The following is a 23,597-nucleotide window of genomic DNA, read 5'->3' as shown; positions in this document are numbered from 1 at the left end:
ATCACTTTTCAACAAAACACATTTCCTTCTGTTTGTACAAAATCCAACAGTTCTCTCAATAATCTTCTAAAATCAAGCATACTGAGAATAATTTGGCTGTGTAATACAATACTGTTGGCTTCTCCCAGAGACAGAATAGCCTGGTTTCCATGCTGGTCACACAAGTTGTATCTTTCAGCCTTTACAAATATCACAGTTTTCCTAGCAAAGGTTATTAACCTGGAATCTATGAACTTCTTCTTGTTGTTTTTAATATTTCTTTTTTTTTTTTTTTTTGCGGTGCAATGAGGGTTAAGTTACTTGCCCAGGGTCATACAGCTAGTAAGCATCAAGTGTCTGAGACCGGATTTGAACTCAGGTCCTCCTGAATCCAGGGCCGGTGCTTTATCCACTGCACCACCTAGCTGCCCCTGTTTTTAATATTTCTGATAATTGAATTTCAATATAATCAGTTTCCTTTGTAATCCTATGCATTTTCTTTTATGCATTTAGCTAACACGGTGTGCCAGGCACTTGGCTAAGCACTTTATAATTATTATCTCATTTGATCATGTAAAAAACATTATTGTGAGAAATGGGCAAGAGTCTTTACCAGGCTTCCAAGGAGGTCTGTGATACAAAAAAGGCCCAAAGCCCCTATCCTCAGGAGAAGTTTTCGTGTCTGAGGACCATGCTTAGAAGTCAATACATTTACACAGTTTTGTACCTGCATGGGGCTTTAAAAAATATTTTTAAAGTTGCCTTGTTGCTGCACAATAGAAATGTAAAGTAGGTGATATTATTATTGCCATTTTACCTAGAAGGACTCCCAGGCCCCACAGGACTTGCCTAGGATAACGTGGCAAGTCCGCAGGAGAGAACCCAGCAGTCTTAGAACTACATGGCCTTTCCATTCAATTACAATTTTATCTTTAGACATCAGATCACTACCCTGACTTTTGGGCAGCTTCTGAGCAATGTCAATCATGGCCAATTTCCTCCAAGCTCCTTAGCAAAAAACGTACTACCTACATCCAAAGCAGTGTTATTTTTCAGCAACAAATGATGCTGAGCAAATACAAAGCATGGATTTATTTCCATCCTTTATTGCCAGAGCCCCACTTTATCTTCACCTACCTTAATGAACAGGGTAACTCTTAACGGCTTACTTGACTCAATGTTTCTTTTAAACCACTTTTATATATAACTTGTTTTTGGTTTGGGGTTTTTGGGGTTTTTTGCGGGGCAATGGGGGTTAAGTGACTTGCCCAGGGTCACACAACTAGTAAGTGTCAAGTGTCTGAGGTCGGATTTGAACTCAGGTACTCCTGAATCCAGGGCCGGTGCTTTATCCACTGTGCCACCTAGCTGCCCCCTATACATAACTTGTTAAACCAGATCTTAAATTCATCATGAAATTCGGGGGATCATAAAATATGACTTGTTGTTGAGTCATTCCAGATGTGTCTGACTCTTTATAACCTCATTTGGAGTTTTCTTGGCAAAGATACTGGAGTGGTTTGCTATTTCCTTCTCTAGCTCATTTTACAGATGAGGAAACTAAGGCAAACAGGGTTAAGTGACTTGCCCCAGGGTCACGCCATGAATAAGTACCTGAGGCCAGATTTGAACTCAGAAAGATGAGTCTCCCTGACACTCTATCCACTGTACTACCTAGCCGCCCTTTATCTTACAGTGGAGGAAACTGAAACCAAGGGGGATTAAGGGACTTGTCCAAAGTCACAAGGTAGCAAGTGGCATAATTGAGGACTGAACTGAGGTCCTGTGGTTCCAAAACGACTTTCCCACTGTTTCAAACTAAAGTAAGGCAGTGGATCCTGTTGTTTACCCTGTATGGTTTCAAGGATGATTTTATTTACATTTTCTAACATAGGCATTCCTGAGAGGGTCCTTGTTCAGAATGAATATTTCCTCTACTAAATGTCACTTTGAAATTAAACTATGTAGAAGAGAAAAAAATGCAAAATAACTGTCATTACAGCCTCAGTTACTCTTTCAGAATCTCTCTGTTAAAACATCCTGGAAAACACTTGAAGTAGAAGGAAAATGATGGACACAAAATGCCTGAGTGATGTGAATTAACGATCACCTACTTCTCAACCCAGACCCCACAAAGTTAGCAGAGGCTGTGTTTAACCCAGAATGAAAACTGGATAAGGTCTTCATGGGATCTAACCTGATGGAATCTATCCATATGGAGATTTGCCTTTATTCCAAAAAATTCACAAGGGCACCAGGATTCCCATAAAACTAACAGTCTCAAGCTCATTCTACAAATGGCATCCAACCTTCTGGCTAATGCAGTCATCGAAATGCCACCCATGCCATCAATGTCAAGAATTTCAGGAGAAAGAAAAATCAACTTTAATTCAGCTCGTAAAATGTCACATTCATCTCGTTGCACAGATTTTCTCCCATTTCCAGAAGACATGAAGTCTGGAATTATAAGAGATGCTCTTTACCTCTTGCCTTTGGAATGAACACTTGTTATTTCGCCTGAGTGCAAGTACTATTGCGTGATCAACTTGCAAAGAGTGAAAAAGAAGTTTCGATTCAGCTCCAAATAAAAAACTCTACCAGAGAAATAATGACCACAGCTGTAACTGGCCAAATTTCCCTACCTGTTGTTATTCCATCTCACCTCTGAGTATCTGCTAAAAGCCCTCAGGACTCCAGGAACTGCTAATCTCCTCCACAAAACACTCAACTAAATATGATGTCACAGGACACAGGACAGACTTGCTATTGCAGAGATTCTTAACCCTTTCTGGATCTGGACCTTTTGAGCAATCTGATAACACCTATGAACCCCCTTCTCAGAAAATAATTTTAAATGCATAAAATTAAACATAAAGGATTAACGGGTAAGTCCCTAGCATTGAATAAACATCTTCTATCCCTAGCCAGTCACTGTGCTAAATGGCTGAGGATACAAAGAAAGGTAAAGGATACGTCTGCCTTCAAGGAGCTGAGAGTCTAATGGGGGAAATATCATGCAAACGACTGTGTAGGAACAAGATAAAAACAGAATACATTGGGGAGGGGCGCTTCTCAGAGGGAAGGCACTAAGATTAAAGAGGACTGGGAAAGACTTCCTGAAGAAAGTAAGATTTTAGTTGAGATTTGAAGGAAGTCAGGAAGTGGAAATGAGGAGGGAAAGAGTTCCAGGCATGGGAAACTGTCATGTATGAGGAACAGCAAGGAGACCAATATCACTACACTGAAGGGTATGTTTAAGAGAGTAAAGAAGGACTGGAAGGGTAGGAGTATGTGTGTATGTTGGGGGGGGCGGTTTACAAAGAAAAGCAATTATATTGAAATACTGCTATCAAAATATTTTTGTTTTTAAATCAAGTAACGGTCCCTAAGTTAAGAACTCCTGAATTCTAACTGATCACTCTCATTTTACAGATGAGGCAACTATGCCTCAGAGAGGATAAGTTATTCACCCAAGGTCTTACTAACAGAGCCAGAATTTGGACTTGGCTAGTGCATCACCATCACCATCATCCTAAACATTTATATAGTGCTTACTATGTGCAAGGGGCTGTGCTAAGTGCTTTACAATTATTACATCATTTGATCCTGGAAACAACCCTGGCAAGTAGGTGCTGTTATTATCCCCATTTTCCAGATGAGAAAACTGAGGCCAAAAAAAAAAAATTTTTTTTTTTTATTTGCCCAAGGTCACACAGCTAGTAAGGGTTAGAGGCTGGATCTGAACTCAATCTTCCTGACCCCATGTATAATGCTCTATCTACTAAAGCTGCTATACTATGTCAGTCAATTAGCAATTTATTAAGTGCCTATTACAATCCAGGCACTGTGTTGTGACAGAAATACAAAGAAAGGCGAAAAACAGTCCCTGCTCTCAAGGAGCATTGTAACTCCTACCTCTGCAATTAGTATCATGCTCAGTAGATAGCTGGTATACAATTATTGTTGCCTAAGTAAAGCACAACCGAACTCTTCCTTCCTCCCAGGATGAACAGCATCTTGTCCTTAGCTTTGCATAATTGGCCCTGATTCGTCTCCACTCATTCACTTACACTTGTGCCAATATAAGTTCTACATGAAGCCCAGTGTTCTAAATGAGACTAGACACTTGCTCCTTGGAAGGAAAGCTATGGGAAATCTGGACGGCATATTAAAGAGCAGAGACATCACCTCGCCAACAAAGGCCTGTAGAGTCAAAGCTATGGTTTTTCCAGTAGCAATGTGTTGATGTGACAGTTGGATTACTAGGAAAGCTGAATGCTGCAGAATCAACACTTTCAAACTATGGTGCTAGAGAGGACTTTTGAGAGACCCTTGGACAGCAAAGAGATCAAATCAGTCAATACTTAAAGAAATTAATTCAGACTCTTCACTGGAAGGTCAAATCCTGAAGCTGAAACTTAAATACTTTGGTCACATAATAAGACAAGACTCATTAGAAAAGACCTTAATGTTGGGAAAGATTGAAGGCAAAAGGAGAAGGAGATGGGAAAGGATGAGAGAGAGAGAGAGAGAGAGAGAGAGAGAGAGAGAGAGAGAGAGAGAGAGAGAGAGAGAGAGAGAATCATAGAAACAATGAATATGAACTTTGACAGACTTTGGGAGATAGTGAAGGGCCTGGTGTGCTATGGTCCAAGGGGTCACAAAGAATTGGACATGACTGGATGAATGAACAACAAAAAACAACATAAATGAATGATAAGATTTAATGTATCCTGGGGCAGCCAGGTGGCGTAGTGGATAAAGAAGTGCCTCTGGATTCAGGAGGACCTGAGTTCAAATCTGGCCTCAGACACTTGACACTTACTAGTTGTGTGACCCTGGGCAAGTCACTTAACCCTCATTGCCCTGGGGGGGAAAAAGAAAGATTTAATGTATCCTTCCTCCTTCACCACCATCTTGGTAGCAGACCTCTAGTTGAGGGCTCTCGTGCATTGAAGGGAAGACATTGGGAGCTGTAGAAAAGATAAAATATCTTGGAGTCCATAAACTCTAGGCTCTAGCTAGTAATGAGAAATGACAAACATGCTGGGCTACTGACAGATTCTAAAAATGATCAGGCATGGCAGAGGGTGAGATGGATAGAGAGTGTCATGGAAGCAATGAACATGAACTTGGACAGACTTTGAGACACAGTAGAGAAGAGAAGGGCCTGATGGGCTATGGTGCATGGGGTTGCAAAGAGTTGGACACAACTGAACAACAACAAAATGTTGTGTAATGGGCCTGCCAACAGCCACAGAGAAAATCCACCTCATCATTTTATGGTGATACCTCATATTTAGACAAACAGGGCTATTCATGTGCCTACCTCTATTACTTATATTCAATTAAATACCCACAAGTTTTTAATGCTAGGCTAGCTTTCCCTTCCTACTCAATGAGAATCCAGTCAGTCATTCTACAAGTCAGTCAACAAGCACTTTTTAAGTGTCTACTATCTCTTATGACTAATGTGGAAATGTTTTGCATGACCTCACATGTATAATCTATATCATATTGCTTGTCTTCTTTAATTTGGAACTCAAAATTGTAAAAAATGAATGTTAAAATTTTTTACGTGTAATTAGGAAATATTTAATGAAATCAATAAAAATATTTTTAAAATACATGGAAAAAAGTATCTACTATTTCTAATCTCCCCCTTCCTCCTCTCTACCCTTCACAGTTAGATGGGATGGACCCACATGATGCAGTTAAACATTGAAGTTATCCTTAATCCAGGTATCTTAACCTAGGGTCTATGAAAATTTTTTTTTTTGGTGAGGCAATTGGGGTTAAGTGACTTGTCTAGGGTCACACAGCTAGTAAGTGTTAAGTGTCTGAGGCCAGATTTGAACTCAGGTCCTCCTGACTCCAGGGCCGGTGCTCTATCCACTGTGCCACCTAGCTGCCCCTATGAAATTATTTTTTTAAAAAAGAAACACATATTTTGATAACTTTATTTCAATATAATTGGTTTCCTTTTTTGTATATTATATGCATTTAAAAACATTATTGGGGGCAGCCAGGTGGCCCAGTAGATAAAGCACCGGCCCTGGATTCAGGAGGACCTGAGTTCAAATCTGCCTTGAACTTAACACTTCCTAGCTGTGTGACCCTGGACAAGTCACTTAACCCTCATTGCCCCACCAAAAAAAAAAAAACCCAACATTATTGGGGGCGGGGACAGCTAGGTGGTTCAGTGGATAAAACACCAGTCTTGGATTCAAGAGGACCTGAGTTCAAATCTGACCTCAGACACTTGATATTTACTAGCTGTGTGACCCTGGGCAAGTCACTTAACCCTCATTGCCCTGCCAAAAAGAAAGAAAGAAAGAAAGAAAGAAAGAAAGAAAGAAAGAAAGAAAGAAAGAAAGAAAGAAAGAAAGAAAGAAAGAAAGAAAGAAAGAAAGGAAGAAAGAAAAAGAAAAAAAATGGGGAAAAAACATTATTGTGAGAAGGGACACTAAGCCTTGAGTGGGCTAACACAAAGATCTATGCCTTAAACCCAGCATTAGGAAGGTAAGGATTTCAGAAGAAAGAAAGCCAATTATAATCCCCAGTGGTGTAGATCATTCACATGGATTCATCTTCCTTCTATTCCAATAGATCATAAACTTCTTAAAGGAACTCTTTCTTTTCAGTTATATTTGTATTCTCAGGCTCAGCACAGTGTCTAGCACATAGGAGATGCTAAATGAATGTTTATTGACTGACAGGACTGATTGATTCTAAGTGTTTTGCATGTATCTAATTATTTCTCTATTGTCTACCCTTTAGAATATAGACTTTTGGAAGGGGAGGGGTTGTTGTCCAGCCTTTCTTTATATGCTTGGCCCTTAGCGCCTTGTCAGGCACAAAGTAAATGCTTATTAAATGTTTATTGGCTTAATTGATTAGTCCCTTTTACAATGCAAATAATAAAGCACTGTCTATACCTTGTCTCTTTGATTTCTCCCTTTAGATCTGTAAGCTCCTTGATGGCAAAGGTCAGGCTTTTTCCCTACTCTAGCAATCCAGTAAAGTCTGGTAGGGGACATTCAATCAATAAGTAATGACTAAGAGTGACTGATCTAGTCAATGAGGAAACAACTCCTTGGTGTGCAGCATCCATTTGTGACTTTGTGTGTGAGAGATCCAATCCCACAGTGCAGTTGTACAGTCGTGTATCACTCTTCGTGACCCCATTTGGGGTTTTCTTGGCAAAGATACTGGATTGGTTTGCCATTGCCTTCTCTGGCTCATTTCACAGATGAGGAAACAGATAATTAGGGTTATGTGACTTGCCCACGGTCATACAGCTATTAAGTGTCTGAGGTTGGATTTCTAACCATGTACCACCTAGCTATCTGATCCCACATTGAATCACTGTAGATACAAATTCATGTATGGAAGGCACCTCCAGAACTTTAATCCAGGCAGGTAGATGACACAGTAGATACAGACTGGACCTGAAATCAGGAAGACCCAAGTTCAAATCTTACCTCAGACACTTCATAGTTTTATGACCCTAAGCAAGTCACTTAACTTCTCTCTCCACCTCAGTTTCCTCATCTGTAAAATGGAAATAATAGTAGTCCCTACCTCCCAGGGCTGCCATGAGAATCAAATAAGATGACATATATGAAGTACTTTGTAAACCTTAAAATGCTATATAAATGCTAGCTATTATTTTGTTTTGTTTTTGTTTTTGTTTTTGTTTTGCAGGGCAATGAGGGTTAAGTGACTTGCCCAGGGTCACACAGCTAGTAAGTGTCAAGTGTCTAAAGCCAGATTTGAACTCAGTTCCTCCTGAATCCAGGGCCGGTGTTTTATCCACTGCGCCACCCAGCTGCCTCAATTCTAGCTGTTATTAATCTTCCTCTGCCCCTCAAAAGCACCCACTTTCAAATCTCTGCCCATGATTAACATGGCACTGAGAAGCATTTCCACACATTGTTTATGGAATCAGTAAATTTGGCAGATTTTCATGTAGGAGTGTGTGAATAGCCATGTCTTGTTGTGATCTGTCAGAGAAGATGGGAGATGGCAGGTCCCTGGCCTCATTCACCCTCACTGTTAGATAATTATGCCACAGCTACCTATATTCCCAAGGCAAGAACCTACAGTCAGCTTGCCTCAATAACCCTAATAATAATCACCCAGGGAAAGACTCCAAGTCAGTGTGGGTGCTTCTTAAGTACTCAGACATCTTCTGGGGAGACAGGGAATCAATTTCCCAGGCAACAAAGACTAGATCATCCTTTATTCTCCTTCCACATTCTTCAAAGCCGCTTTTGTTTTGTTTTCTTTTGTTTTTGTTTTTTTTGTTTTTTGCAGGCAATGGGGGTTAAGTGACTTCCCCAGGGTCACACAGCTAGTAAGTGTCTGAGGCTGGGTTTGAACTCAGGTCCTCCTGAATCCAAGGCTGGTGCCTTATCCACTGCGCCACCTAGCTGCCCCCAAAGCTGCTTTTTTAAAAGACAAAAGTAAATACTTTTTTTTTTTTTTACCCAGTATTATCTCTATTCTTCCTTATAGGCCATCAAGCCTTATGGGTGACCTTATGGGTCACACCTTACAAGTCAAGAATCTTTCACACAGCTAGCAGAAGTCACAGACATGCTTCCTTACCTGAGAACTGGGAACCAGAGCTTTCCACCAGTGCCCCCCCTTCACCAGGTCCACTTCACTTAAAGGCACGGAAACTTTCCCAATGACACAGTGACGTGAGAACTTATCAAAATCCACTATGGTTAAAAGCAAAGTTCTTCTTTGGGCTTCTAGAAACGGGATCTCAAAGGTGTAGCGCTCCTCAAACACTGGGTTCTGGGTCTTGCGTTTGACACCTGTCTGCTTGGAATTCTTCTGGTCTGGCAATAGGCAGATCTTCACGTAGGGGTTCGAATGAGCCATATCTTGTCGAGAGCCATCATAGGAGATGGGAGGTGGCAGGTCCCTGGCCTCAATCACCCTCACAGTTAGGTAGTTATGCAGCAGGTCGTATTGAGTGCTGAAATGCAGCATACCCAGCTGGTACTTGGATAAGATCTCCTCATCGGTCAGGGAGTCCATGTCATCGCTGTTAGAATCAAGTGAGTAGAGTCTGGGCTCGAACTTTCTAAAGTAGTCATCAGGAGTGTAGGTCCTTCTCAGCACTGAGGGTTGGATGATTTCTTTCTTGGCTCCGATAATCCCAAACTCTATGGGCTTAATATCGATTAGTGGAGAGCTGGGCCGTCTGGACTCAAGACCTAATGGGTAATCACACAGAACGTGGGTGATATCACTTTGTAGGTTATACAGGGTTCTTTTCTATCTATTTTATTTCATAGGTCCATCAATAAACATGAAGTGTCTACTATGTGCTAGGCATGGTGCTAAGAAGGCTGCATGGTGTATTTAGTAATAAGAATACTGGACTAAGACTTCAAAGGCACTGATTCTAATTCTGACTCTCAATAGGTGGCATAGAAGACAGAGCACTGAACTTGGTCAGCAAGGCTCCTCTTCATGAGTTCAAATCTGGTCTCAGGCACTTACTAGTTATGTGATCCTAGACAAGTCACTTCACCCTGTTTGCCTCAGTTTTCTCATCTGGAAAATGAGCTAGAGAAGGAAATGACAAACCACTCCAGTATCTTTGCCAAGAAAACCCCAAATGGGGTCATGAAGAGTCAGACATGACTGAAAAATGACTAAATAAAAAAAAGGCCCTATTCCACTGGGTTTAAGACAAAAAACATCACATATTGGATGAGGTGGCGCACTGACTTAACAGTTATTCATACTTCAATGTGAAAAAGGTTTTCAGATACTTCCCTGACAATAGATTTTGTTGGAGAAAAAAGAGAAGAAAGTAAAAAAAACCCTAATTTTTCTAGAATTTATTTTCTAAAACTGCAAAACAAGTGGTTATGACTAAATGATCTCTAAGATCAAGTCAACAAGCATTTATTAAATATCTAATATGGTTTGCCAAGTGCACTGTGCTAAATTTGGGGTTTGCAAAGGAAGGCAAAGAACAATTCCTATTCTCAAGAAGCACACAGTCTAATGTGTGGGGGGCGGTAAGGAGGATTGCATATAAACAACTATGTGCAAACAAGATATATAGAGGATAAATGGGAGATAATTATAGAGGGAGGGTACCAGAGTTAAGGGAAATCCCTTACAAGTCCCTTGGAGTTCCAGCATTCAGTGATGTAACAAACTTTGCTAATTACACGATTTGACCTAAGGCTGGTTTTGAACACTTGCATTCAAAGAGCTAAAAGAGACTTTTTGTTGTTATTGTTATTCAGTCATTCTCAGTCACGTCCAGCTCTTCCTGAAACCATTTGGGGTTTTCTTGGCATGAATACTGGAATGGTTTGCCATTTCCTTCTCCAACTCATTTTACTGATGAGGAAACTGAGGCAAATAGATTTAAGTGACTTGCCCAGGAGCTAGTAAGTGTATGAGACCCAGTGCTCCATCCACCAAGCCATCTAGCTGCCCATCAAAAGAGTCTTTAGAGACCATCTAATCAAGCAGTGTAACACTCAAGTAGAACCAGGTCCCTGCTGGCTGGTACTGACTTAGAAAAACCACAAATTAACATCATCTATGTTGTATTGTATTTTTATTTATTTTGTTAAACATTTCCCAATTACATTTTAATTTGGTTAAGGCTAGCATTAAGGAGTTTTGTAGGTAGTTGTGGCCAGGGTTCCTTAAGTTTGGCACTTCTGAATTCAACCCCCATTTTTCAGGGTCAACTCAGCGTTCAACTCCTTCATTTTACAGATGATGAAAGAGAAGCCCAAAGAGGTAATCTATCCAATGCACCACCTCACTGCCTCTTAAATAGACCATTACCCTGTAAAAAGAACTGAAATCTCAGGTAGCCTAGGAGAAGAGGGATGATCCCCACCACCTACTTCCTGAAATCATTTCACATGACACACAGCCTCCTGTGTCCCCATTCTATACTTTCTAGGTATTCATGAGATGGGAAAATCATGAGAGAGTTAGGTATATAGTGGAAAGATCACAGAACACCAGTATTCAAATTATGATTCCCATCTTCAACGCACAATAATGATGTGACCAAGGGCAGGTCAGATAACTTTCCCAAATCTGTTTTCTCATCAGAAAATCAGATCAATAGTTATTGCATTCAACTGCCTCATGAGTTTGTTAGGAAAAAAACCATTTGGTAAACCTTAAAGTGGTATATAAACAAAAGCTGCCATTATTACTACTGATAATAACACTAATAAATCAACTTGGTCGATCTAATTAAATATCTGATCAATTCAATGAGGCAGAGGAAAAAGTCAAACAAATTAATTAGATTTGGACTTGTAGGGGGCAGCTAGGTGGCGCAATGGATAAAGCACCAGCCCTGGATTCAGAAGGACTTGAGTTCAAATCCTATCTCAGACACTTGACACTTACTAGCTGTGTGACCCTGGGCAAGTCACTGAACCCTCATTGCCCCACAAAAAAAAATAAATAAATAGACTTGTACGGGGTCATGTATCAACACAAACCCTCTCTTTTTTCCTGATAAATAGCTTAGACCCAGAGAAAAAAAGGAGGAAGGAAGGAAGGAAGGAAGGAAGGAAGGAAGGAAGGAAGGAAGGAAGGAAGGAAGGAAGGAAGGAAGGAAGGAAGGAAGGAAGGAAGGAAGGAAGGAAGGAATCATTTATTAAGCAGCTACTATGTGCCAGACATTATGCTAAGAGCTTTACAAATATTCTTTTATTTGATCCTCACAAAAACCCAAGGAGATAGATGTTGTTTTTAAATTCCCATTTTACAGATAAGAGGTTAAGTGACTTGCCCAGGGTCACACAACTAGAAAGTGTCTACGGTCAAATTTGAGCTCTGGTCTTTCTGCCTCCAGGTCCAGTGCTCTAGCCACTGCATCTGCCTCTGGCAAAGGACTTACTTAATGTCACAGAGCTAGTCAGAGCCATTGACTAAGACCAATCAACTCACTAGATATAGTTTCAGTCCCACAATCAAACAAACTAAAATCCACTTTACTTTCATAAGCCGTGTTTTCCTATAATCAAGGCCACCTTAAGTGAGCCATCAATGCTCTGTCCTATCTTTCTTTCCCCAGTCCTGCCTCCTCCAGCAACTCTGCCTCTTTTTTCTTTCTTTGGGAACACGGATGTCCCTGAGAGAACCTGCTCTGTCTATACTCCTGGCAATGAATTTGATGGGATTTTTCATTGATTTACTTTGGGTTTGTCCACAAGTGACAGACAAGGCCAGGGGTTTCTCGAGCTACAGTTTGCACAGAAGGGGACTGTCCAGATGCTTACTTGAAATCCTCCGGGTAAGGCTGTATGCAGACTTCGATGTATCTGAAGATGAGCGTCTCCGATCCGGGGAATCATCCTGTGGGGTCTGAGGAGCCTCACTGGCTGTGTGGTCTGAGTCCCCATTCTTATCTTCATCCCGGTTGCTGATCCTAGTAGAAGAGAAGAGACTTCAGGAGTAGCCTGGGAGAAACGGATCAGCTCCTCCAGGAACTACCACTTTAATTAGTCAGTGACTTAAGAAATGACTACACAGAGGTATGCTTTGCTGTCAAGAGAAAAATGTGAATTGCTCCCTTCTCTTTTGAGTTAGAATTCTAAGCTTGGACACGCAGAGTTGGAACCATACTGTGTTTACTTCTCCTCAAACACCCCAAGGGAAGACCTAAGCAAACCAGAGGGGGTGAGGGGAGAGAAATATCTGCCATCTGGCCCACCTGCAGATATTCTTCTCTCCCACCCACTCATCCTCAGTTTTTCGGGATCTTCCTTGGCCCATGGGAAGTCTGCACAGAAGTAAACACAGTATGGATACTACCTGAAGATACTACCTTTACCTTACACTGGGAACAGTACAGGATCTTCCAAAGACCTGGGTTAAAATCCTGGCTCTGATACTTATTAGCTGTATGACCACATCGAGTCAATTCACCGTTCGGAGCCTCAGTTTCCTCATTTGCAAAACGAAGGTAATACTTATGCTGGCTCTGTCACAAGGTTGCTGTGAGCAAAGTGCTTTGCAAATCTTAAATGGATAAACATATGATATCATTTCATTCAGCAGCCATTAGATTATGCCCACGTTTACCTAGAGCTCGGCATTTCCAATCTATAAGATCCTATCCTTTCATGAAAAACCAGCTTTCTCCATCCTTAATTTTAATATGTTTATTTGTGTATGTATTGAGTCTCCCCAGAAGAATGTAAGTTCTTTGAGGGTAGAGACTGTTGTATTTTTTTTTTATTCCCAGGGTCTAGCACAGTCCCCAAGAGTAGGTGCCTAATAAATGCTTGTTGAATTGCTGAATTTCACAAAGCCTTCACTACTTCCCCCAATTAATTCCCAAAAATATAATCCCATACTCCTCTGAATTAACCCAGCCATAAATTGGCTTATTTGGGTAATTGTCTTATTTCTCCTACTGGACAATGAGTTCCTAAAAAGCAGGGACCATGTCTTCTCATAAACCATAAAGTTAGAGGGAACCTTAAAGGTCATCAGATCCACCCTCTGTATTTTACAGATTAGGAAACTGAGGTTAGAGAGTGGCTTGCTCGCGGTCACACTGAAACAGGATCAGAACCCAGGTCTTCCTCATTCTAAGTCCAGCATTCTATCACCATGGCATAATGCCTTATTCATTCACATATTCCCCCAGGGGGCCTAACACAGGACCTTGCCCATTAGATGTCATTTGTTGAATATGAAACATAAATAAATGAAGCGGCAGTCTTTCCTGAGATGGGGGAGGTTTCACCATATGTCTTGAGCATGTGACACGAACTGTATGTTTAGTTCGCATGCATGTGTCATTCCCCCATGTGCCACGTACAAACTGGTACCTTGTGCCCACTGCTGTTATCACAGCTCCCCATTGCGGAGCTCTCACTGTATGAGAAACAGCACAGCCAGGCCTGCACACTTGACATTTCCACTCCCTGCTTGTTTAAATACATACAACTGCCTACTCAGTAAATAAATCTGGGGATGCACAAACTGGAAAAAACAACTCATACCTTTTCAGGAGCATTTTTTAAAATCATCACACTTTTATTTGGGCCCCCAAAATACCATAAGTGTTGACCACTGCTCAGAGAGAGTCCAAGTCCTATCCTATCCTATCCTGCCCAGGTGCCTTCCCATCACTTACCATGGTCAAACTACAGGTTGTTCACCAATTGTTTGTTAAAGAGAGAACAATAAAACTCCTCTGGCCAGGAAAGGTTCAGACTCAAGTCAACAACATTTATTAAGCTCCAAAAGAAAGGCAAAAACAATTCCTGCCTTCAAAGAGCTTACATTCTAATGGGTGTGAAGGGGATGACATGTAAATAACTCAGTATAAACAAGTTACATATAAAGTAGATGAAAAGTCATCTCAGAGGGGAAGGCCTCCCACAAAAAGCTGGATTTGAGCTGTCTTGAAGATAACATCTATAAAGGGCACTGTGCATGGCACTTAATAGGTGCTTAAAAATGCTTTTGGAAAGGGGCAAGAGCCAGGAGGTAGAGGTGAGGAGGGAGAACACAGAGTCTTATCTACATAAAAAAAGCTTGGCAGACAGATGCTTATTTATCCTGTGACCTGCCCTGGCCTCAGCTCAACTCCACCAGAGTCTCAGGGACATAAGCCACAAAAGCAGGTCTTTGAAGCATTCAATATCTGGGTTGTTGTCAATTTTTTGTTTGTTTTTCAACAGTGAGACTTGCTATGCACACACACATTCAGCCTCTATCTGTGTGGGGGGCAGATATCTTTCTGCTTCTACCTCAAAAGATTCAATTTGATTGTTCACAACAAGGACAGGAAAGGAAGGTATGTCTCTGTGTGGGGCAGGGGGGGTCCCAAAATGCAAAAACTGGAGAAGTTCTAGCTCTGGGCATTTAACATTTCCCTTGCGACAGGTGGATGTTTAAAGAATCTATAGTGGGCTATGGAAAGGCGGAAAGACATAGAAGCTAGAGAACCAGCCTCAGAACCAGGAAGACACGAGTTTGAGTTCTGCCCTGAGCAAGTCACTTAAACTCTCATTGTTCTAAGCAGATCTTTAAGACTTTAGGATACAGAAAAAGTTGCAACCACCATTGGTAAAGGGGAGTTTCTTCAGAGTTCCCAAATGCTATTTGAACCACATTTCCAGTTCCTATCCCTACATTGGGCTACAGACCTCCAAAAATCAGGCCATAATTAATGGATGTAATAATTACACTGTTTACTTCAGAGAGTTGTTGGAAAAGAAAACACTTTCTAAACAAAAAAGCTTTATATAAATGTGAGCTTTATAAGTGATTTCTTTTTAAAGAGAGGATAATCATAATAGCATTATTTTTATTTACAAAATATTTTACCTGCATCACCTTATCAGATCCTCAAAATGACCCAACTAGGTAGGTGTTGTTATTGTTATTAGTTCCATTTTAGAAATGAGGAAATCAAGGCTCAGAGTGTTTAAGTGACTTTCCCAGAGTCACATAGAGCTAATAAGTGTCTAATGTGAGATTTAAACCCAGTTCTTCCTGATTTCAAGACCTTCAATCCATTCTATACCATATTGGCTCTCAATTGCATGATAAAGGTCCTCCCTCCCCTCCTGCCCCCCCCTTCCTAATCTGGAGGTTGGCAGAGTCAAAGAGAGCCTCTCTGAACCCTTCAGCTTTGCTACCTGCCCACCAGAGCCCTCTGACCACATTCCTAGTCTAGCCACGGGGAGGTGGATAGACACGTGGATCAGAAAATTCAAAACCACTTTCCAAAAATATCTGAGTGGCTGACAGATGGAGATATGTTGTATGCAGGCGCAGGAGGAGAACGAATTGGAAATAAAATGAAAGACACTGAAGAGACCATAAACAGCGTTGGAGGGTAGGTTTCAGGCTGGAGATGCTTGTCTCCATCACCCTATTTCTGATAAAGTTATGGCTTGGGCTGGAGAAAAGGTGAGCATCTCAGGGGCTACCTGAGGTTTTGACCTGTGTAAGTAGTATCAGGACTATAAGCTCATTACAGAATGTGATTGCCGATAGTCCTCTTTTGCTGCTCGGAACTCACTTGACCAAAAATTCCTTTACTTTGAGCATTAAAACCTTCTTAGAGGTCCATGCCCCTAAAATGGGCTGCAGATCACAAGTCTAGCGCTAGAAGAAACCTTAGAATCTAGGTAGGCCAACTCCCACCCCAATTTAAAGATGAGGAAACTGAGGCACAGAGAGTTTAAGTGCCCACGGTCACACAGGTAGCAAGACAGGATCTATCTAAACTCTGATCCAAAGCCAATGCTGTTTACACTTACCTTGCTTTGTAGACTTAGTTTCACCAACACACCAAACACGAAAGGGTCGAAAACAAGCTGACATAAGCATCATGACAAAGATTTCCATTAGCCTCTGGAACACCAATTATTCCTCCTTTTGAGGGTCCCTGACCCTTTCAGGCAAGGGGGAACATATTCCTAGGGCTATTTCCAATAATGCTTAAAATTACACACACACACACACACACACCAGGCACTGTTCCATGTGAACTAGAGGAAGCCAGGACAACTCCACTTACAACCAGGGTGGAGTCTGGGCAGGGAAAGGTCCCAAGATTTCAACTTCATCTTCACTCGACTGGCAGCAGGTACACTCGTAACACTTTTGACAGCAGTGGCGACAAGTCCATCTACACAGCAGCAGATCAGAGATTCTAGAAAGAAAGCCCTGAGGACATGTGGGAAGAGATGGGGGAGGGGGAAAGGGGGGGGAGGAGATAAGAAAAAAAAAACACTAATATTACCACCAGTCAATCACTGATGTCGATCACTGATGAGAAATAATGACATTCAGTAGGTCTGTCCCTGCTGCCGAACACTTAGAACAAAATGTTTTCCCATTTCTATTTACCAACTGCAGGCAACATGACAGCAAACAGAATCTAACTGAAGCCATTAATAGAGAGAGGTGGGGGGGGGGGAGAGCCATTGCAGGTATTTTCTTTTGTAGTTTATTTGATTGCTTTCTTTGATGTGTGGGTGGTTTACACAACATTGTGGGAAATAGACAATATGTTCCTGAAGCTAAATGCATATTATTTCATCTTCTTTTTAAAAAAGGAAAAAAAAAACCCCGATCCCAGTGGCATGACAGTGAATAAGAAAAAGCATATTAAATGGCAAGGGGGAGAGAGAACCCCTTCATGTAAACTATTTGCTCTGGATGGGGTCCTCTCCCTCAAGCTGCCTTGTACAAGAACATCTCTAATTGCGTAGTTATCAATGTCTGACTGTTTAATGGGCTCTCTCTCTCTCTCTCTCTCTCTCTCTCTCTCTCTCTCTCTCTCTTTCTCTCTCTCTACCTAGTACACTAGATAAGACTCCCAAATGAAAGACAACCCCTCCTTGATTAGAAACCAGACAGAATGAATCATCCAATTAACTCACCTCATTTAATGGCTCCAACTGTCCTTTTAGGTATCCATTATGAAGCAAGGGATGGGGGTGGGGTCGGGGAAGAAAAGGAAAGAGACAAGACCAGTTTAGCAATGCTCAAACAACTCCAAAATCCCCACACCTTTCTACTTACCATCTCGGGGGACAGACTGGAACTTCCTAACAAGGGGTTGCTATATCCAGGGCTGCTGCTCCCCTCATGACAAACCACATCTAATAAATAAATGGGAAACTTTAGCCTTTCAATTGGATTTGCACCGTATGGTGTATGAATCAGAGCGGGTGGATAGATAGTTGAGCTATCCAATGCAGCCACACTTTGGGGAAAATAGCAAACCTTCCTATACAGAAATATCCAAGAAGCCAACCAAAATGTATCATTAGCTCACGTAGCAGGCAAACACATCCTGGAGGCCATTTGGTCTCCCCCATCCTCCCAGAGGTCTATCCTTCCAACTTTGGCTTCTAAGGTGGAGATGGCAGGAAGTTTAGTCTTTCTGGTACTCTAGCAAAATAAATAGCTCAAAAGGAAACCAGCTTCTAGAAAGGTCAAACTCATGCTAGATTCTTCCTTCCTCTCCACCATCCTCTGCCTCAGAGATACCCAAAGCAATGTCCCTTAGCCTCTTCCTCCCCTACCCTGTTGGCTCTCTAACTGTGCCCATTAGATAGGGGAGGAAATAAGCAGCAGAATGGGAATGCTTAATTGGGGCAAGTTTGGCAGGAAAGGGAAGAATGAATAAGATCTGTAACAGGCCTGGTTTCCCAGAACCAGTCCAGCCTGGCTCCCAAGCTGAACATTGAGTTCGTCAGAGGTCTTCGGAGGAAGACCAAACCACCTCTGAAGCTGCATGGCAGCATAGAAAGGGGTCTAGCATCAAGATATATGCATTTAAATCCTGTCTCTGCAACCTGCTGCTGGTGTGATCTTGGCTAAGTCACTTCCTTTCTTTGGGCCTCAAGTTTCTTCATCCATAAAACAAAAGGTCGAAATACCTTCCAAATTTAGGTGTATTCCCATAAACTGAAATAGGACTCTGAGGAAATTTTAACAGACATTTCTCTGGGTAAGAGATGGGCAGCAGGGTGGCAGGGCCAGACTTCTGAATGTCATTATTTCTCATCAATGATTGACATCAGCGATTGAAAGGTGGTAATATTAGCGCAAGGAGAGAGGCTCTGCTTCTGTACCTAAGAAATAGGGATGAGGCTGGGGAATATTTAGGTGGGGATACTTTCTTTCTATACCTCATGAGGTTGTTGTGAGAAGCAGATGAGACAATGTATGTGAAAGAGCTTTGAAAAGCATAAGCACTATACAAAAAGTAAGCTAATATGTCCTACCCCTTATTTTTAGCTATCAAGGAAAAACTTCCCTATTGATGCTATAATCTTCAGGGAAATAATGAGACAAAAAGACACATATAAACCTATGGGGAATACACATCTGTGAACAGAAGTTGGGTTTCCCAGATTCCTCACAATGAAACACCTTCTCCTAGCTGCCACCCCCACACCATGTACAAAATGGATGTTTTGTTATAAGGGAGGGCAAAGAGGATGAATGAAATGTATGATGAGGACAGGATCCAGCCAAACTTCAAATATATTTGCTATGGGTTTCTCTAAGAACCTACAGGTCACATCTATGTGTGGTCAAAGAAAGAAGATTCATTCAAAGCCAGAAAATGCTGAGCCAGGAAGCTGCCCTTTTCCTATGGAAAAGGAAGAGGATAAAGAATGTTCTGAAGGTGAACCAGACATTTTAAAGGAAAAAGCAGAGGCCTGGGACCCTCCAAAGACTAGGCAATTCATAAATGTTTGTTGTTGTTAATGATGATAGTGGAGATGAGGAGACTGAAGCTAAAATAGGACTTGAGACATTTTAAATGGGAAGAAGGATGGACTGACTGTGGGGAAGAAAAAGAAGCTGGCCACAGATATGAAATCTGTGAAATAAAGTCAAATGTCAATGATGTACCTCAACAGGAAAAATCTAAGGTTGAACCCCAGTGGGTTTGTGGCTAGGGAGAGGAGAACTGGACACCGATCAATGTGGAGTTTTTATGTGAACTTTAAAATGCCCGATTTCGAGATGTAGAAAAAAGAGAACTAGACTAGGAATCAAGAAAACTGTTAGAGTGTCAGTTCCGAATAACTGACTCTGTGACCTTGGGAAAGTGGCTCACCCTCTCTGGGTCTCTGTCTGCTATTAGAGGTCTCCACTGTGACATTCTACCAGTCTTTGCATTCCTCAGAATGCCAGGAAGCTTTAGGGACCCTCATGACCTTGAGACTTACTTGAAACCCCAATTGGGCAGGGCAGTGCCCCGGGGGTAAAGGCCTCAGAAACAAGCATGGGTCCTTTAAAGGGCCCTCAGTCAAAGGCCATCTAACCTTCTTACTTCACTTAACCTTTCTTAACACTTCCCTGATACTTCCTTCTCTCCTTGATTACTGCTACCACTCAGTGCACTGTCCTTCCAACCCAACCTACATTTCAAGCCCAACCATTAAGTCATTTTCTCCCTCCAGTCCTCCTTCCTTAGCAGTCAAGCCTAGGGGGAAAGGAGACGTCCTTGTCCCTCTCGCCCGAACAGCTGCAACAGTCTCCGCTCCGGCGGCCAATTAGCCAGAGCCGTAACCACGGTAACTGCAGCTGGCGGACCCACCGGCCTGGCCCGGGCCGCTCTCCTTAGGGCCCCACCCCTTCCTCCCCTTCCCCCAACCCCAGGCTCCGATTGCGGCCTCGGGGAAAGGATGCCCCTTCCCCGCTGCTCCACAGCTGGAGCCCAGAACTCGCAGCTGCTCCTGCTGCTGGAGGCTAAAGACAAGGCACGACAGATCCACGAGTGGTCCTGTGGGTGCTGGGAGCTTTCCTGCCCCGCCCATATGCCACCACGCCCCACCCCAGGCCAGTCTCACCCAGACTGGACAAACCCAGAGTCTCCTTGTAGTCCCCAGGGCCTCTCACCCTGAACTCTCCTTCTCACCCCTACAGTATTCCGCACCCCCCCCCCACCTAGTCCTGCGCTCCCACTGCCCTTTCACGTCCACTTGGCCCCAGCCTCAGTAGCGGCCGCTGGTCTCAATTACAGCGCTCCTGGGCAGCTCCAGAGCCCGCGCAAACAGGTTGCCTCCTTGGCACCTTTTCTCCCCAAACCGCCACTGCCTCTCTCTCTTTCCCTCCTCCTCCGTTCTTTTGGCAAGTTTCTTGCGCGTGGGGCTGAGCGCCAGCCCCACAGCAGACGGACGAGCCTAGCGAGGCGCAGCCGGCCGCCAGCTCCGGGCTAGTGGTCCTGGTCCCGGTCCTCACCGCGTCGTCCCCACGCTTCCTCCGCTGCCGCCAGCGCCATCCCCACCCTGGCCCCGGCCCCGGCCCCGGCCCCGGCCCGGACACGTCCCTCCTGCCACAGCCCTACCTGGATATACGCCATTTTCACTCGCTCTCACTCCAGCCCGGGCATGGCGCTGCTACATCCACTTTGCCCTCGACAACAAGGGAGGTGAAGAAAGGGAAAGGGGGGAGGAAAAAACCCAACCCAATCGCCCCAGACGTGACTTGCTTGGCTGATCAGTGGCGCCCATGCCCTCCGCTCAGCTGGCCGCCCCGTCTCTTCCTCTTCATGGTCCTGCCCCCGGGCTCTCAGACCTGGGTGGGCGCCTTATAGGCGGAGAGACAGCCAGAGGAGGGGGCCCGCCTGACCTGCGCCCCAGCAGCACCCTACTCCCTCCTCTCTTTCCCCCGCCCCCCCGGGCGCTTCTGCCTTTTTGCTTTCGCTGCGCTCTGGTCTCGGCCGCCAGCGGCGCCAAGAGCATCAGCCTCCTTCTAGCTTCTGGCTCCCGCCTTACACCGGCTCCGCGATGCTCCCAGACAGCCACGCACAGGCCCCTGCGCCTGGGGACCGAGCAAGGACCCAGGCTCAAGGATCGGCAGCCCGTCTTATCTGAAGAAAGAAGGAGCAGAGCTTCGGGCTGGAGATAGGCAAAGGGGATGGAGAGGGAATAGCCCAGGATGGGGGTGGGGATGGGGGGAGGGGGGGCGGGGGGAGAGGGGGATGCGCAGGGCAGGTTCACTCTGTCCTAGGAGCCTGCACCTGTCTCGGAGCGTAACAAGAACCCAGCCAAGAAGTTGCTGCTTAGGAATTGTCTAAGTGACACTTAGGGTTGTGACCCAAAATGATGAATTCGCTTGGTCCCCACCCCCACCCCCTTTCCCTGGCTAGGAGATAAAAAGTTTTGTCTCCTCTGTCCTCATCTGAAACCCCTTAGCATCTGGAGGACCCAAGAGAGTTGACAAAGGGACTGCGAGGCACTAAATGCGCAAGGTGTTCTGGAGAAAGCACGGAGATGAGAGCCTCGGAGCACGAGTGAAGTGAGGGACCAAGAGTCGGAAGAGAAAAGGAAAGGGTGTAGGCAACGCGAGCGCCCCAAAGTGTCTGGCGCTCCCCAAGTCCCAAAGAGTTGGTATGCCCAGGGCGCAACAGGTTGGGCGCAAAGAGGTCCAACAGCGCCACCCCGCGGCATAATGCTACACTGCTTCAGAAAGGAGCGGCCCGCCCTTCAGCCTGAGCCACCTCAGAGCGAGGGATTCGAAGTTACAAAGTAGCCTGGGCCGGGTGTGCCTCAGAGGAGCCATAGGTAGCATGGGAAAAGATAAAAGAGAGGGATGGGAGACATTTGAAAGGTGGCAACACAGAAGCTGACCACAGCAAAAATTGTAGCAAAAGGCCGAGGGTGCCTAGAGTGTCACTTTCAATCCTCCCCTCCCCATATCTATCCATCCATCCATCCATCCATCCATCCATCTATATCTATCATATATCCATCATCTATCTATCTATCTATCTATCTATCTATCTATCTATCTATCTATCTATCTATCTATCTATCTATCTATCTATCTATCTATCTATCTATCTATCCATCCATCCATGCATTTATCATCTATCATCCATCATCTATCTATCTATCTATCTATCTATCTATCTATCTATCTATCTATCTATCTATCTATCTATCTATCTAATCTCAGCCAGATGTCACAGTGTCTGAAATCCCACCATTAGCAATTTAGTCTGTTGATTTATTTTGGATTCAAGACTGGTCTCACCCAATAGCTCTTTTAAATCATACCTAGTGCAAAGTCACTAACATCTTAATCAGCTTTTCCAAACTAATTTCTTCATAAACCACTTTGGTGCTTGAAATATATTGATGAAACCCATAAATGCTGTTCCAGAGGGGCTGGAATTGCCTCCCTCTCTCCCTGTAAAATGGATGGGCATAAGTTTAGAGAAAATGAGTGTTTTGATTCTCCCAAACTACTGCAGGTAATGAGTATTTTTTGATATATACATTATTTTATATTTTACATTTTAGAGGAGGAAATTGCATTAGTATTGAAGTTTTCTCACAGAAACCTTATTAGTGTCCTGTGGAACAACTAGGATTCTGTGAAAGACAATTTGGAAAATGCTGCCATTATTAAGAAAATTAGTTTAGCATCTCAGGCACTGGAGGAGCCCGAGGGCCCCTAGGGGGAAAAAAATCTAAGAAGCAGGACACTTGCTCATGAGAGTGTTGGAAAGGTAAGATGCAAGGCACTGGAGACAAAAGCCTAGGCACAGTTTTGCCTAGGGCTTATTCTCAATGTATTTTGGGTGAGGAGTTAGGACTAGGTCTGCACCCTGCAGTTCTTGCTAATGGATAGAAGTGAGGCTAATCCTAAAGAGAACTGGGAAATAAATTGTTTGTCTTTGGGTTTGCCCAGGCACCTGTCTGTACCCTAGAATATCCCCATCAGGCCATGCAACATTCTTCCCTTTTCATTCCTTTTTGAGAGCATCTCTCTAGGCAGAGCATCCCAGGGACCTTTCTCCACTGCAGCCTGCTTCACCTCCATAATAGTTGTATATCTCTGGGATGACTCAACTCTCAGGTCAACTCAATGATTGCTGGATCCCTGCCTGAACCCAATATATCTTCACAAAGTCCAGCCATTATGAATATTCTTCACTTCCAGTTAGCTCTCTGTCCTGCCCCACCTGCCTCTTCCCCACCCCCTTCCATTTAGATACCTTTCTCCCACTCTCCCTTTTATCTTTCCCTATTACAATGTAATGTAGGCATCTTAAGAATAAGGACCATTGAAAAGGACCTACATGTACAAAA

The 23,597-nt window shown here is 43.4% G+C and overlaps 1 protein-coding gene across 2 annotated transcripts in view; it reads right to left on the bottom strand.

Moving 5' to 3' along the window:
* SYT17 (synaptotagmin 17) overlaps positions 1-21,146 on the bottom strand; it is a 90,207-nt gene extending 69,061 nt beyond the window's left edge. Inside the window, exons 1-5 of one of the 2 annotated variants that reach the window (XM_043974765.1) lie at positions 20,846-21,146; positions 17,415-17,432; positions 16,547-16,695; positions 12,279-12,427; positions 8,593-9,212 (exon numbers count right to left, since the gene is read on the bottom strand). In XM_043974765.1, the coding sequence (XP_043830700.1) occupies positions 8,593-9,212; positions 12,279-12,427; positions 16,547-16,695; positions 17,415-17,432; positions 20,846-20,860 (951 nt within the window). In that variant the 5' untranslated portion in view covers positions 20,861-21,146. Of the gene's footprint in view, positions 1-8,592; positions 9,213-12,278; positions 12,428-16,546; positions 16,696-17,414; positions 17,433-17,556; positions 17,753-20,845 lie in introns of those variants that run through there. The other variant, XM_043974771.1, reaches the window with a different exon arrangement.
* Between the last annotated feature and the right edge of the window lie 2,451 nt (positions 21,147-23,597).

The sequence above is a fragment of the Dromiciops gliroides genome, chromosome 1 (assembly GCF_019393635.1).
Source record: "Dromiciops gliroides isolate mDroGli1 chromosome 1, mDroGli1.pri, whole genome shotgun sequence".
Lineage (NCBI taxonomy): Eukaryota > Metazoa > Chordata > Mammalia > Microbiotheria > Microbiotheriidae > Dromiciops > Dromiciops gliroides.
This window is presented reverse-complemented; position numbering and strand designations above follow the sequence as displayed.